This window comes from Gallus gallus, chromosome 3, assembly GCF_016699485.2.
Source record: "Gallus gallus isolate bGalGal1 chromosome 3, bGalGal1.mat.broiler.GRCg7b, whole genome shotgun sequence".
Classification (NCBI taxonomy): domain Eukaryota; kingdom Metazoa; phylum Chordata; class Aves; order Galliformes; family Phasianidae; genus Gallus; species Gallus gallus.
Genome location: NC_052534.1, coordinates 107479725 through 107496716, shown reverse-complemented (window position 1 = coordinate 107496716; position 16992 = coordinate 107479725). Strand labels below are relative to the sequence as shown.

Sequence of the window (16992 nt, the reverse complement as noted above, 5' to 3'; positions counted from 1 at the left end):
CTGAATGCCAATGCCTGCAGGTTTTCAAATGTCTGTTGTTTGCTCTTCTTCCTTCCAGCTGAATACTGGGAGGCAGATTTGGAGGGAATGTTTCAACATAATATTCAAAGATCTAAAAAATGCAACTATTTCATCACATAGGAAGATTCCACATTTGCAGTAACCAACAGGCTTCCCTTTTCTTCTGACAAGAAACACGAGTTATACATAAGCTGTACTCACTGTCCATTTCTCAGTCCCCTTCACATATCCCCACATTGTTTTCTTCGTTAAGATTAGCACTAAGATTTGGAGTGTGTGGTTCAAGTTTAAAACCAAGAGAGATGTGTTTCTGCTAGAATGAAAGGCAAGCTATGAAAGACACAGCATCTCTCTCTGAACTCAGTTTTACACGGTCTGTTGTTTTTTCCCCCCCCATCTGCTGGGTCTTTAAAATCTAATGGTCAGCTTACATCTGTGAATAAGAAAGTGAAGGCGGAAGTCCTTGTACATTAGTTACTCCATGGGAAGTGCCTAAGAGAAGTCTCTTACCCCCAGTGAACACAAGGGATCCAAGGCAGCTTTAGCCTTCTGTTCAGGAGCCATCTGCTTTAATGCATCATGTTTGAGTCAACATCTTGAAAGGAAAAATGCTATTTCGGAAAGCAAAAAGCCTCCTGCAACCACACAAAATAACTAACATCTAAGGAAAGTAAGCCATAGAAGTGACCACAGAAAGGGAAAGAGGATTTGAACAAATTCTCTCATGTTGTCTATGATCTCCTAAACTCAACACATACACACATACTTAATGGAGGAAAAACAAGAAACATTTGATTAAATGATTGCTCTCATGAGGGATGAACAGGCTCTGGTGAACAGTGTACAACTCACAGATGCTTTGTGTTTTATTATTAAGTGTGATTAAAGTGAATAATAGGTTCGATTGATTAAAAACAATTTTGTCTGAAATGATCCTGGAAATGCTTAAGATTTCTTTGGTTTTATGGACCCTAGGATTTAAGATGTGAAGAATTACATACTGCCATCTTCCACCAGCAGCACCCACTTGCAAATATTGCAGGTGCAGGCGTGATCTTTGCAGCAGGACTATCCAGTGACAGGTCTGAAATCATAGCGTCATAGAATCACGGAATGGTTGGGTGGAAAGAGACCTTAACGCTCACGCAGTTCCAATCCTGTGCCGTGCCCACCAGCTCAGGCTGCCCAGGGCCCATCCATGGACCTGAGAATCTCCAGGAATGGGGTAGCCACAGCTTCTCTGCACAACCTTTTTTAGTGCAAATGACCACCAACACCTCTGTTGTAATTGTGTTGATGAAAAATAGTCATGGCATTAAACCATAGCTCTCTGGGCATGATGTTTCTAAACCTCATAGGCTTAAGGCTTTGAAGAAAGTGTGTGTAGCATATTATTAAATCCAAAGTGTAGCGTCTTCCATTCAGTTGGAGTGGAATGTGTTCTTAAGCAACACACAGAGAACAGGCTCACATGTTCATGCCCCATATCATCACAGAGTTGGTACTGACAAGGTTTTAGGCAAATAACAAGAATGCTAGTCTTTGGGATGAAGCACAGTCTGCTTCAACAAGACACGGTGCGATAATGACCTCATGGGCTAAGAAATGGAACAGAATGGGAAACACCTTTAACCTTTTTTCCACCCTTGGTGATGGGAGTGTTGGGAACAGGAAGCTGGGCTATCACAAACATCAGGTGGTGTCCTCAGCCACTGATGCAACAACACAGGTTGGAAGGGACCACAAGGATCATGAAGCTCCAACCGCCCCTGCCACAGGCAGGGCCACCAACTTCCACATTTCATACCAACCCAGGCTGCCCAGGGCCCCATCCAACCTGGCCTTGAACACCTCCAGGGATGGATGGGGCATCCACAGCTTCTCTGGGCAGCTGTTCCAGCACCTGACCATTCTCATAGGAAAGAACTTCCCCTGACATCCAACCTAAATCTTCCCTCTCTTAACTTAAAACCATTTCCCCTTGTCCTGCTATTATCTACCCTTTCAAAGAGTTGAATCCATACCTACGCTGCATCCCCACCCTATCCCTGCCAATGCTCAGCACCGATGGTGCCTCCAACCCAGTTTCCCTGGAAAGGACAAAGGTGCAAGAACAGCCAAGGCCACCATGCCAAACTTCTCTCCCACAGCTTGTCAGGAGCATTTCTCAGGGAATAAAGTGTGAGCAGAGCTGGAGACAGTGATAAATTTCCCTTCTGAACAATCAATAAAAGTCTCCCAGCTCCGCTCAGGCCCCTACTGCGGATGCGAGGGCCATAATTACATTGTCAAAAAGTGGAGTTGCCCCAACTGACCGAACCCCCCTGTAAGCCTGACGTGTGATTGACAGGCAGTTTATGGGTGGCACGCTCTGACTGGCAGGGGAGTTGGCTAAAGCCAAAGGCAACACTGAAATTTCCCAGTCTGCTACAACCACCGGAGCAAAGGACTGCTGCTCGCCAGGGGATTGTGGGAAACCCTGAGTCATATTAACATATCAAAGTAAGAAGCTGACAGCGCTTACTAAACAATCTGAACTCAACCATAGCTGCAGAGCATCCCCCAAACTTCCCTGTCTGAAGGAGAACGGGAATTAAAATGCATTCAGCCCTGTCTTCACCACGACAGCTCTGAATTTGAAAGCCTGCTTGTTTAACGATTTTGATCTGCGATAACATACATATATGTGTAGATGTATATATATATCACATACATTGCTGAGCATGTCAGCTTCTTTCATATACATGTGTGATATGAAAGAGGCTGACATGCTCAACAATTTGTTCTATACCACGGGCCAGACTGGTGCTAAATTGGAGCCAGAACAACGTATTTCTGTTTGATGTGAGCAATGGGAAGCCAGCAAAAGAATACACTTCTTTTGGTCTTATTTTCTACTGAGCTGCTACTGCTTCAGTGCTAAATTGTGGATTACATGGTCTGAATCAATCTTAATTGCAGCCAGGCACTGGGATAGTATGTCATGCAGAGCTTAGAAGTGGCTTCATGGCTGGTCTTTGAGCTGCTCACTGCAGGGTACACCAGGGGTGCAAAACATCATCGGAAACGCAGCTGTGCAGAGAGACCTGGACAGGCTGGAGAAATGGGCAGGCAGGAACCTCCTGCGGTTTGACAAGGGGAAGGAGAGGCTGTGAGAGCTGGGGCTGCTCGGGCCAGAGCTGGGGGTGCTCAGGGGGTCCCACTGCAGCCATTAACTCCCGCAGGAGATGCAAGGGGATGGAGCTCTGCTCCACAATACTTGGGGCAGCCCAGGGGCACAGGGCACAGCTTGGATGTGAGGAGCTGCCCATCAGCAGCACTGCTGTGCTGGGCAGGTGCCGGAGCCCTGGCACAGGGAGCAGAGAGCAGTGGGGGCTGCCCTCTGGGGATCCCCAAAAGCCAGCCATAGGGCAGGCTAAGAAGGGAAATGAGAAGCAGGACAAGCAGCCCAGCAGCAAGGAGATGCTATGCTTTCTTTTCCAAATTGCTAGATAGCAAAACAGCATGAAGAAGTCAAAGCTTTTGTAGTGCACTGACTACGTAAGGACAAAGTTCTGACTTCCTTACAGAGGTCAAATTAAGAAGGATGCTTGAAGCTAGCAGGAGAAGGCACAGAAAACGACATACTGAAAACCATTACCAGGCAAATTCAAATCAGACATCTTAATATGTCTCTTAAAAAATAAAATAAAAACATGGATGATTAACCAAATTAATCCCCTGGAACAAGCTTGCACAGAAAATGCTGGCTTCTGATTCCCTTGACGTCCTCAGACAAAGACCAAGCCTTTCTGGAAGGCATGCTTTAATCTAATGCGAGTTACCAAACCCAAAGCTGGGATAACTGTGTGAAACTCAATGGCCAGTAAAGGACAGTCAATTCAGCTTGGGTGATCTAATAGCACTTCTTCACGGAGCCCCTCTAGGAAATGGGATAGAAACATTCCACCCTTCTGCTAAAGCCGGTTTACTGAAATTATTTAAGCCATTGGCAAGCACTAAATATTTCAGCCTTACCGTGACTCAACTAAAGGGTCAAGAGCACACGGTGTGGCTTTCAGCACATGTCCAGGTGCATCCCCTGCCACCCCCAGCTTCCACTCCCCTCTCCTGATTCAGAAAGGCATCTGCCGGCGGACTGCCCTCCAACAGCCGACCTCACCCGACCTCCCTGAGCTGCCGGGCACTGACAGGATCACCGCACACAGCACGGCTCGCTCCCTCTGTGTGCTCAGATTGTACCCCTCGGTGTCTTACATTATTTTTGACTGAGAGCCATACGTGTCAGTAACGCTCAGATGGCAACGTTTCTGCCCGTGGGCCGGGAGGGTGGAAGTTCAAGCCCTGCTGGAGGATACAGATGCCTACCAACATGAAGGTTGACATGCAAGAACAGAAGGGAGGGAGATGAGGCGTTCAGATATGTTGGCTTTTTTTCCACCCCCCTTCTCCTTCCTAAGACACATACTGCCTTTAAAAACAGCCCACTAGTTAAGAGCTAGATGTGTGCATTTCACTAATACTCCAATTCATGCTGAGCTGGGACCTGAATTCCACATCCTGACTACAGCAACTAGAAATGGTACCAATTTTTCACAGCCCTTCAAAAAGATATGTATAACCAAATTCTTCTGCCCCATAACACAAACCTGTATTCATCCACAAGCCCATGCCAGTGTCTGTCCTTTAGGTCCCTTGTCTATTCTACATGATAGGAATGCACAGTTCTGGCTCCATGAGGCCTTCTTTCAGAGAACACGTGGTGGTTAGAGCAGAGGAGTGGGCATCCAGGACTGAAGTTCTTAGCACTGCCACAGTTGTTCTGCATAGGCCTGGGCTTGTCACTTGTGACAACGACCTGTGCAGAGCAGGTGTGGCTGCGTGGACCGCCAGGAGATCAGAAAGATGCCAGCTGTGGTCCTAACACTGGAGACAGACAGCTGGAGGATGGAGAAGAGGAAAACACACTGCTGGGAGTTCTGTGCTGCTGCTGCTGTGAAGAGAAGCAGCACTCCCACTCCAGCTGGCAAAGCTTGTCACTGGCTTCAGCACAGAACCTACCTGGGAGAGTGCTTGTGTCACGGAGTTATCTAGATAGATCTGTTGGCAACCCCAAGAGAAGGAAACTTCCTAGCTATTATGGAGAGAGATAAGGAGAAAAGGACATCCCATTCTGGTAGCAGAGCAAACCCGCATGATACACAGCAGAGAATGAATGCCTGGTTTCCAAGGGATGGACACATTCATTCATTCATTCAAATGCATAAATACAGATATCTTTCAAGCACCTAAGTGAGTGCTAAGGTTTCATAACTACCTGGAATCACAGAATCATAGAATTATGGAATCATGGAAACAAACAATACTTGATACCATCTAGCTTCTTCTTGGGGCTGAAATTTTCAAAATGACTCAGCTCTCAGTATGGCAGCTCTTATGGAAACATAGCACTTTTAAAGAGAAGGAAAAATGTACTCACCATGGATGGAAAGGGTCCCATTTCTCACCGCCAGGAACTTGGCCCCATATGGAAACAATGGTGGGGAGTGGAGGCTTCCGTAGAGATAGATGTGTGCTCTGTGATGGAAACGGGCCTCGGAAGATCCCACCCGGAGCTCTCCTCCATCAGATATCAGAATGTAATGAGCATGTAGTTCTACAGGTCCTGGACCAGTAAATATGAGTTTGCCACCTGAAGACAACAGAAGAGTAAAATGCAATGACTGTCCTCATAGTCATTACCATAGAATCACAGAACTGTAGAATCATTGAAGTTGGTAAAGACCTCAAAGATCCCCAAGTCCAACCTCATCCCACTCCCACCATGCCCACTAAACCATGTTCCTTTGTGCCACATCTTCACAGTTTTCAAATACCTCCAGGGACAGTGACTCCAGCACTTCTCTGGGCAGTGGAACTACCTCTCTCTGTGAGAAGAAATTACTCCTTTCCTAATGAGCAGAGACACGAGGTTAAGGATGAAGATAACAATATTGCTTCCTACAAAAATCCAATTGTGATCGGTACTTCTCCCTTTGGACTGACCAGTTCTTTACAGCATGTCTCTTTTAGTAATGAAGATCTTAGTTAACTTAGACCACTCTTCACTTCTGCCACAGGCAGCATCTTTCTAGACCTGAGCAAAACCACCATTAAGTCTGGGCAAATATCTAAGTCTCTCCACATCCAGTCCAAGGGAGTTAAGTTTGAAAACTCCAGTCTTAACGTACTCACTCTCTAACTGTTAGAAGAGGATAATATTACTGAATTTGTGGGTTACTTTCCAGATTACAAACTGTTTGTGACAGAAGGAGGGGAGAGGAAAGCTTAGGAGCACCAGAATTGGCAACTTGTTTAGTTCAGTGGTTGATTAAATCCTGAATTCTCTTCCAGTTGCTGTTCAAAACCAGATGCTTCCAAATACAGTACAAGAAACTTCTCCTTGTTAGCTGGATGTGAAAACATCTCCCCATTCCGTGAAAGCCTCATTTTAATCCCTAATTAGAGGTTAGTTTTGCCCCAAAGCATAAGGTTTCATTCATCTTCCTGCCAACATTTTCCTTCTACAATCTATTAGTAAAACCGGACAGGTTTTGTCAGTAATATAGATCTGATCTTCCAAATCTTTTTAATGCTCAGTCTCAGTAACTTCTTGAAGCAATGAATTCTGTGGTCTAAGTTACATAGTGCATGAAAAGGCATTTCCATCTTTTGGTTTCAACTCAAGTCTCTTTTCATTCTACCAAATGCCTCCTTTGTTCTTGCCTGGTGTAAGCTGGTAACCCCAGTGTATCATTTCAGAGCAGCTCACTCTGACATCCTTTCATGGTTTCCCTCCTATGAGGGACACTTTTGCTATCTTTATGGTGTATCTGCACAGAGTAGGCTCTCAGGCATCTAATCCTTCTGCAGTGGGGATAGGTCTTCCTAGGTCAAGCCATGAATCCCTGGAGCTAGTCCCAAAGTCTCACATCATTATCTCCTCACAAAGGGTCTATGAGCCTTCTAACCTTTCCCTTTAAGAAGTAGCAGTTAAGGAATCTCAAATCATGGCCAGCATCTTACTGTTGTTGGTAAGTTTTAATGGTGATCTCCATACCCACCACACTGCTGGCTTCTCCACAAGACACTACCAGTCACAATGATATGGGAGCTGCACAGCACTTCTCTGCCTTTCCCATTCCATTGCATCCACTCTTGCTGAGCACATTCTGCATATCCTAACCTCCTCATTTATTCTGGCATTGACGGGCTTTGATTGTTCAGCTTAATTTCTCACTGTCAGAATAAAGGTAGTATTTGAATAAGAGCTACCCATTAAATATTTCCTTTGCAGACTTTAGTAGGTTCCGGATAAGTTTATACAGGGCATGCACAGTAGAGAGAAGAGATAAACCTCACATTTTCTTGCAAATAATCACTGGGAGCCATGGGATTCCTCCCACAAACACCAGCTCCCTGGTATATAAGCTGCCTGTTTCCCTAGACATACTTTTCTATATACAAATGCATTTCTGTTAAGCTTGCTTCGCTACAGTCATGTTGTATTTTTACAGATTGTACTGAGTAAACACTGATAAAACAGCATGAATGTCAGCTTGTTTCACTTAAAATGATGGAAGGTTTCTGACTTATTCCAAGGTATGCCTGACACTTCTAGAAAAATGGAATGTTGGTGATATAGAAACGTGCTATGCTGAAATGGTATTCATTTGCAGACTGAAGGGACCATTAGATCCTATCGCCCGATGGTCTGCACACATCACACTACTGACAAACTGGAGGAAGGAGAGTCTCTGTGTTTGACTGCTGCATACCCTCCAGAAAGGCAGGCAATCAATTAAGTGACTTGGTGACATCATTCTACCATTTTCTACGATCATTTTTTTTCCAGTGGTTAATCTCCCCTACTGGCCACAATTTCTGTTTTATTTCCAACCACAGATGAGCTCTCGAGACAGCGGTTGCCTTTGTGCCCTCCTGCACTGCACTGCAGAGAGGTTTACAAAACAGCACTTTCTGCAAAAGTATCAGCAGGTAAACAGCAATTAAATCAAACCTCAGCCCTCAATCAGACTGGTTTATAAAGTTTCTAAGATTCTTCCCACAAGGAATCATCTATATCCTCTTCCGTAGCCTGAACACTCAGGCTGGGCAGTGTGGTCTAGTATTAGATGTGGAGGTTGGTGGCCCTGCCTGAGGCAGGAGGGTTGGAGCTTGATGGTCCTTGAGGTCCCTTCCAACCCAACCACTCTACGATTCTACAATATGATTCTATGAACACTCCTTCTGAAATGGGGAAGCCGGACTTCTTAATCCTTCTGCCCCTTTATTATTCTTGTTGGTAGTTCCCATAGAGGCAATTCTGCTTTATCCCCATCTTCTTTATCTTTCTTTTCACACAAAAAAAAACTATATGACCTCCTTTTGTTACTTCATTACAGCAGCTTCCTCGGCCACATCAGCTCCTGATGGTTTTCATAGCTGCAGTTTGCTCTGACACAGTCCCTTACTGAGTACCCACATTTTTTGTTCCTATCTATCCAGCCGTGTACTCAACAGTGAAATCTGTGCTTAGTTTGAATGGTACTCACAAATGTGATCAGTGCTGGATCTCCATTTACTTGCAGGTGATTTACTTCTCCCAGGTGATCCTCAGTTAGTTATCACACTACTACATTTTACAAAATCATATTTGTTGAACAGATTTGTGACTTTCTTAGAAAATGACTTAAAATTTTGTCGCTTTTCCTTGGGGAAACTTTTCCCTTCTGTAATTTCCCACGTACTCTGAAATTAATATTCACAGACCACAGAATGCCTCTACCAGAATAAGACTGGCCCTGGTGCTTAAAGAATGTGTATTCCTGAAAGATACTATTTAACATCTTCAGTAATAAATGGATTGCTGTTCCATCTTCCTCTTGTGATATAATTTACCATCCTGTTCCTTCCCACGCTGAGAACAGAAATATTTATTAAATATATTTGCCTTATAGCAGCAGTGTTAATAATTTTATCACTGCAATCGAGAAATGGAACTATAAATCACTGCGATTTATTTTATTCCTAACATAAAAAAAGACATCTTCCCCAAGGTCTTTATTGACTTCCTATGCACTATTCCCACTGAAATATAGTCATTTCTGTTTCCACTTCTCCTTGTATGATTTTTAATGAATATTTTAATTGTTGCTATGCTGCACCACTGAACTGGGAAAGCTGGTAGCCGGAGTTGTCCTGTCTTCTGATTGCAAAATCATACTTCTGCCTCAAATAACCTTCCCAAAAGTTTTCCTAAGCCTCAGGCACGCACTGTCCATTTAAAATTTTCAAGCTGTCCATAAGGCAGCTTAGAAATATTCAATTCCTCCCACAACCCTTTCTAATTGCTCTCTGTTGGATGGGAGAGATGGGGGAGCATCTTTGCTTGTAAGACTCCCGAGTTCTTTCCTGTTTGCAGCCTTTCCAGCACATCTCAAGGCAGCTGCGGGAAGATACCTGTTTTCCCATAAGGTCTGGGATTTACCTTCCTTTTTACCTACTTACTCTGGCTCTAGAGGTTCTGATAGGCACTTTTGTGTACAATGTGGTTTTGGCATGTCAAGAGTTGCACATCCTTATATAGCTCCTCATGAATGAACAGTCTTCTAAATCCTTTCTGTTTCCTTTCCTCTGGAAGTCCCCTGGTTCCATAGCTTTAGGCTCACTACATGTCAGCTATCCTGAGCAACTGGCCCCTGCATCTATTCAAATATTTTCTGTCTCCTTTCTGGATTTACAGGTGTCTGGTAAGCTTGGCAACTGGATGTTTTGTGACCACCCTGCACTGATTAGAAGCACACATGTTGTCCCAGCGCTTCTCAGTAGCATCACGCTTGCAAGCACTAATTCTACTGCGCTTCACCTGCAGGTCTGACCCTTTCTGGGGCACATCCTATTGGCTTTCCCTTTCTGGGTGAAGATTTGGTTGCTCTGGGACAATAAGAACTGGACTTCAAGGTGGGAGCTGTTGCCTGGCTCTTGAGATTCTGTGTCCCCAGGGTGTAGAGACAATCCTACACACACTTGGCAATGGTGCAAAGATTTGAGAGATCATGACCACCAGAAGAAATCTGCTGTATGGGATGCTTTAGCTTTCCCTTAGTAGCAGCAGTCGGATTCCAATGTAATCACAGGAACTGAGTGCATCACAGCTGCAAGTGATGACCACAACTTGACGCAGCTATCTTAGCTATTTGCAAAGTTTCGGAACTCCTTCCAGAACAAAGACAAAAGGCACTTAGAGGGGGAAAAGAAAAAAAAAAGTGTAAAAAGAAAAATTCAATGTCTGAAGATTTAAAAAAAAAAAAAGCCATATCACACAGACACAAAGAAAGCATTAGCAGGGATTCATTTAGTCATTAAACAAGTCCGAGTGTAAAATAAACTCCAGCCAAACTTACAAATACCTGTGTCAAAAATTTATACATCGTCCTTCCAACACTCAGCTCTCCATATTTCTTTGCTTTCCATCGGGTCAAAATAAATATACAGCTGCTGCTTTACAAGATTGTCTTCCCCTTTTTTAAAAGAAAATAAAAGTTATGCTTCCTCCTTTTATTGCACTTGACCCCTTCTCTGAAAGCAGAAAGGAAGAATATTGCTCAGCTGAGCCTTTGGCTGTGACCCTCAAATTGTTTGTTATGGCTGCACGGGAAAGCAAAGTCCTACATATGACCTTGAGGGTGATTTTATAAAAATCAATCAACTACTGTTATGATGGCCTCCCCACCAAGCAAAATAAATACAATTAAACCCATAATCACTTCTGTACAGTAACGTGCAAATTCAATGGGTCTCTTTAGGTGGAGTGAGGGAGAGGGGGCGGAATCTGTTGGGGTTATTTGATACTTTGTGAGAACATCAGAAGCACCATTCTTCTCAATTAACCCAGCAATTAGCCTCCACCTCTCTGCCTGGAAAAGAAATCTTTCTTTATCTGTCTTTACTCAAAAGAAAAAGAGGGGAAACAAAAAACAAGGAAAAGACTGGCGGCAGCCTCAGAGGAAGGGAGAAACAGCTAGACCAAATAAAAAAGAATGGTAATATAATAATAATAGTAATAGTAATGACAAGGGGAGCGTTGTAATCTGTCATGTGAATAAGTGCTCCACCAGCATATCAATGGTTGTACGAAGGAAGATTTATCTTCTGAACTCATGGGGAAATGGTAGAAGGCACACATAGAATGGTAGGAAGTGGTAAGCTAATGTATCACCACTTAGTTGGTCACACAGCCCCAGCTGGCTCATGCAATACCAAGTTGGGTCAAATTCACCATCCTGGTACCCAGAGCACTTACCCTGGCAAAAGGCTGTGCCATGTGCTCTGGAAAAAAAGAACAAGCATCCCTGGAGATATGTCTTTGAGGATGACTGTGGAAAGTTTCTCCTTGCCTCTGTGACACAGAGACTGATTCATGCTTTCAGAAACAGGGCTTTATAACCCTTCTCAAAAATGTCATTTAAAAAAAAAAATCTACTATTGACATTTTCATAGCGCATAAGAGAGGTGTTGATTTTCTTATTGTTTTTTAGGCTGAGATTCAGAACGCTCCAGGGATTTACTGAACTCAGTGGGAAGTGAAGGCCCCATTCCAAAAGGCATCTTTACATGGAGGTTGGGCTTCTTTACCATTATCTTTTGGCCAACATCTCAGCATTTGCAATCACAGCATTTCCAGTGAAGCGTTAAAGCAAGCAAAATGTAAGGAAGGTGCTGGAGAGTCTCCAGAGATTTGTTTTAAATCAGTAACAGAAAGTGTTAGGAAAATAATGATGGAAGTACTGTCCTCCATGTCAAGTCTGTGTCATACCCCTTTGATAAACAGAAAACCTGCTCCCTGCAGACGAGGATCTGCTGGCTGAAAGGCTACTTCCTCAAGAGCACTACTCCCTCCCATCACCACAGAATCATAGAATGGCTTGGGTTGGAAGGGACCTCAAAGATCATGAAGCTCCAACCCCCCTGCCGCAGGAAGGGATACCAACCTCCACATTTAATACTAGACCAGGCTGCCCAGGGCCCCATCCAACCTGGCCTTGAACACCTGCAGGGATGGATGGGGCATCCACAGCCTCTCTGGGCAGCTGTTCCAGCACCTCACACTCTCATAGTAAAGAACTTCCCCGACATCCAACCTAAATCTTCTTACTTCAACTTGAAACCATTTCCCCTTGTCCTGCTGTTATCTACCCTTTCAAGGAGTTGAAGGAAGCCTGTTCTGGTTGTGCTGGGGGCACACCACAGCTGTGTATAACTAGTATTTCCACAGCATGCTCTTCCTAGTTTCTTCAGCCAATGTTTCACATGACAAAGCCACAGGTTCTTCCATAAAACAGGCTTAGGCTCACAAGTTGTGGTTCTGGCAAACATCCCTGAGTGGCAAACAGCAGGAAGCAACTACTGGCCCTTTGGGATCCATGCTGCAACAACTGATCCTGCACAACAAGGCTGCAGTGTGCTGGCAGCCTGCTTTCTGCTCATCCCAGGCTCCCAGAGTGTGTCTGGTGGGGCCTCGTTGCAAGAGAAAAAAAAAAAAACCAAAAACACAAAACAAAGATCCTCCTCTGTATGGGAAGAGGAATACAGAGCTTGTGAGCCTTCAGTGGGAACAATCGATTATTTCATGGACCTGTTGACATTTGGATGAGCCATACAGTTCTCTGCAGGCTGGACCAGTGCCGAGCAAGATATGAAGGAGAAGTTTGTCCTATTGGCTCCATCCCAAAGGCTGCCTGAACCACAAGTCCAAACCTCCCTACATAGGTTCTTTCACTCTCATGATACACAGGCGCAGATCCAAACTAGCTATGTGTTTCCACCAGAACATCAGTAATGCTAAAAAGATAAACACATATTCCAGCATTTTGTTGGATGGAGGCCTTCCTCTGTCCCTGAGTGGGGAACCAGCAGCTGCTTGAGTACTCCCAGATAGAAACCATCTCCCAAGCCTGACATGTCTGCATTGCCTGACTCACAGCCTCACAGCCATCTGCTCTGACAGCATCTGTTGCCTCGTAAGTGGGGTTGGCAGCCCAGAGGACACTGCCATAGACAGCTCCTTTCAGAGAAGTTCTTCTATTTCTTCAGCTCTTAAGCAGCTTCCCCTTGATGAATCTGCAGAGGGAAATCTAACCTGCTGGGTAAGCGGTGTGGGGACTCCTGGACATGCTTTGACATACCACAGTCCATCATCTGGGATCTAATAAAGGAAGCACTAGGGAAGGTTCAGGTTGGATATTAGGAAAACTTTCTTCTCCAAAAGAGTGGTCAAGTGCTGGAATGGGCTGATCTGGGAGGTGGTAGAGTCCCTGTCCCTGGAGGTGTTCAAGAAACATTTAGCTGTGGCACTAAGGGACATGGTTTAGTGGGGAATTACTGGTGGTAGGTGGGTGGTTGGACTGGGTGATTTTGGAGGTCTATTCCAACCTCGGTGAGTTTATGATTCTAAGCTGTCAGGTAAGCTTTGAGAAGGCATCACACTAAGCACCGTGAAAAGAGGTGCAATGAAAAAAATCAGTTCTTAGGCTCTTATTTCAAGTCTACAGGTGATGGACACCTTTTGAGTCCCTCACCTTCAGCAAAAGAGGGGGGACAACAAGGAAAGAACAATTGTATGGAATAGAATTATTATGATGGTCTATCTGGGTGAACATCAGACCAGAGTGTTTTCACTTGCTATATCCCTCCACCCATGGTTATCTCAAGCTGATTTCTGACACTTACATTTAAACACACCACTGTTTGCTGCTGGAACGTGTTCTTAGTGGAAGCCTGTTCTCACAGAAAAGCTATCACAATGCATAGTTTGTTAAGCCATCAGAAGAGGGGATACATCAAAACTGAAATATTCATGCAATGCCCTGCTACACATTACTCTTCATCGGTACTTCTGTGCTTATAATACATACTTATGACTTTGAAGATATTTATTTGCATTTAAGAGCTTTAAAAATCATCACAGAATCATAGAATGGCCTGGATTGAGAAGGACCACAATGATTATCCAGTTTCAACCCCCCTGCTATGTGTACGGTCGCCAACCAGCTGACCAGGCTGAACAAAGCCACATCCAAAGGCTTAGATCTCTGCTGCATAGCTACATGGACTGTATTTCTATACCACATACAGGTGTGCAAGGATGGAACTACTAATGGGACAATGCTGCAGCTGTCATTGGGGCCTGCTTAGCACCTAGGGCAGATGTAGACAGATGCCGACTTTCCACCTTATGCTTAGAAGCACCATCTACTTCTCCGACAGGGACACATTCACCCTTTCCATGCCAGAAAACAGCTTTCAGCCAAGACCAGCATGCTCAGAACAAGTTTTCTCCAGTCCGCTCCTCCTGCAACGCCTTGGAGGAGTCTCAGGAGCTACTGAAGGTGCAAAAAATCAATTTCATCAACAAGCACGAGCCCCGGTGTGCATGCTGTCTATAATCCCATCCTAAACAGAATGGGAAAGGAAGACCTGCAGCCCGTGGCCAAACACAGATCAGGGTTTACAGCTGAGAAAGAACCCAAAAAACTCCTTAACGATGGGCCTTAAAATCCTTTCTCTGGGGAATGTCCAGCTCTGTGACTTGAATTCTAATGAATAATACCGAATTCCTGCTAAAATGATACTAACATTCTAAAGAACTAATGCCTTTTTTTTCCCCCATCAAAACAGCAGGGACCTTAGGGTTCTGAGACCGTAATTCTTGCAGATTTGGTGCACCTCACTGCAACAACGTAGAAAAATATCACAGTGACGGGGAGAAATAGGGCTGACTATTCTTCCTTTTAAATCTCAATTAAAAAATACATTGGATGAAATTTCCCATTAGCTGGTACTATTTGTACATCCCATGTTCTTTCTTTAATTAAAAAACATGCTTATTGCAATACTGCCAGAATCGCTTTTACGGTATTTTAATTGTAATGTCTCTGCCTGATTAAAAAAAGAAAATATGAACTAGAAACTGCCTGCAAAAACTATCACAATGCATATTCCAAATGGGTTGAGTAAATGACACAAAAACCACCACGGTGAAAATATTTTCTAACCTTGGCTATGGACAAGGGATTTTAAAATAGGTTTAAGGACAGAAAAAGAGAGAGGAAAGATCTTATTCCATGTTTCAGTGGATTCATACCTTGTCTTTATCAGCACTGAAGCTGAAGAACTAGTGAAGCACTACTTATCTGACACATACGTATGCAGATATATCGGCTAATATTTGATGCTTTTTGCTAATAGCATCAAAGCCCAGGAAGAAGTCAAGCAGAATCAGTATTTAGATTTCCTTCCTCCCCAGGTTTACATGCAGCACCAATTGCCCAGAGTGGGTGCTCTGTCCCTGCAGACAGCCAAGGTCAGGCTGGATGGGCTCTGAGCACTGATGGAGCTGTGGGTGCCCCCGTTCAATGCAGGGAGTGGGACAGATGGCCTTTAAGGGTCCCTTCCAACTCAAGCCATTCTACGATTCTATGATTGATTAAAGTAATATTTTCCCTTTTTCCTACAACGGCGGCCATCTCAAGGTTGCCACTGCAAAGCAAATTAATTGTTGAATGCCTGAGACCTTCACCAGAAGAACCCCACCAGAAAACACCTGCAACGTCACTCCAAAATTCACCGCCAGGCTACCCCTGGAAGGAGAACAGGCAGCTTTTCCAGTCTCCAAAATTCCCTTGAGGCTGTCCCATTCAGTACTAAAACTTGAGATGAAGGTAGTAATATGTCTGAGGCATCAACCTACCAAAGACAAATGAATTACTCCAGTGGAAGCTCTGTGTAAGGGAAACTTCCATCTGTCCTGGGTTACCATAAATATTACCATACTTGTGATGCCGAGATCACAATAATAACTGCAATCTGCTGAATTTATGTGGTTATCTACAATCTGTCTGTCCTGTATCTCTTCCCCAGTCAGTATTGTCTGAGCAGTTTTGCAGTCTGGATGTTAAACTTTCTGCTGATGACAATCACGCATCCATGCTCTGCTTGTCATGGGGGAGGCAGAAGGTGGTGGTCCTCATGGTAGTGGGCAGGATCCAGCTGCTTAATCCCATTTCAATATTGCCTTAGCCTCCAGATCTGCTGTACAGACAGTCTGGTCACTACCAGAACCTCTACATGCATTTGTCTGGGTACTAATAATGCCAAAGCAGGGTCACCCAAAGGATGCATGTGCAGCTGATGTCCTTGTTATAACAATCTTTAAGCAATTTCTACACTGTTGAAACCATCATGACTTCACCCTATACAAACTGTATCCAAAATCCTCATGACGTCTTAAAAATGAGAAATCTCAAGAGATGGGCCTACATATGTGGGTTGGGTTTACAGGATACAGCACCTGGATGGTAGGGTACAGCAGCGTCTTTGCAGAAGAGCAGATTCAGTAGCTTTATAGGCTTTTTTCATCCATAAAGTCTGTTTCAGGTTGAGTGCACAGGAAGCCTGGTGCTGAGTCAAGAAAGCCAAAGGGAGCAGAACTACAATTTAATCCCATTCTCCAGCTCCAACTACAAAAACACTTCAGCTCAGGCTTCAATCAAAGCGCGCTGCTACACTCGCCTGCAGGCTTGGGGTTTATTGTCATGCCCATTTTGCAGCTGGGGAAACTCAGCAATTATTTGACAAGTTCAGAGACTCAGTAGTTGTTACTCTAAGGGGATCACCTAACTGAGATCCTTCTTAAGATGGGTATCTATAATACCTAAGATGAGCATGTCTTTGGTGATGTGTGTTTCTCTAGATCAATACAGGAGCCTGAACAACTCCCCAGAGCTGGGCAACTTAAAGAAAGGTGAGGAAAGATGACTCCAGCCCACTCTCACACCAAACTAGACCTCAGCATATCTTGACTCCACATCTAAACAAGGCTTCACCAGTCCTAACTTGAAGATAAATCTGCCTTTGAGTAGGCCCAAAGCT

At 44.3% G+C, this 16992-nt stretch overlaps 1 protein-coding gene across 13 annotated transcripts in view; it reads right to left on the bottom strand.

Annotated features, from left to right (window-relative positions):
• PKHD1 (polycystic kidney and hepatic disease 1 (autosomal recessive)) overlaps positions 1-16992 on the bottom strand; it is a 230830-nt gene that overhangs the window by 138063 nt on the left and 75775 nt on the right. For all 13 annotated transcript variants that reach the window (XR_005858607.2, XR_005858605.2, XR_005858606.2 and 10 more), the window contains one exon: positions 5501-5713. Coding sequence is in view for 10 of the 13 variants with exons in the window: in XM_040697985.2 (XP_040553919.1) it covers positions 5501-5713 (213 nt within the window). In the remaining 3 variants the exon portion in view is untranslated. The remainder of the gene's footprint in view (positions 1-5500; positions 5714-16992) is intronic.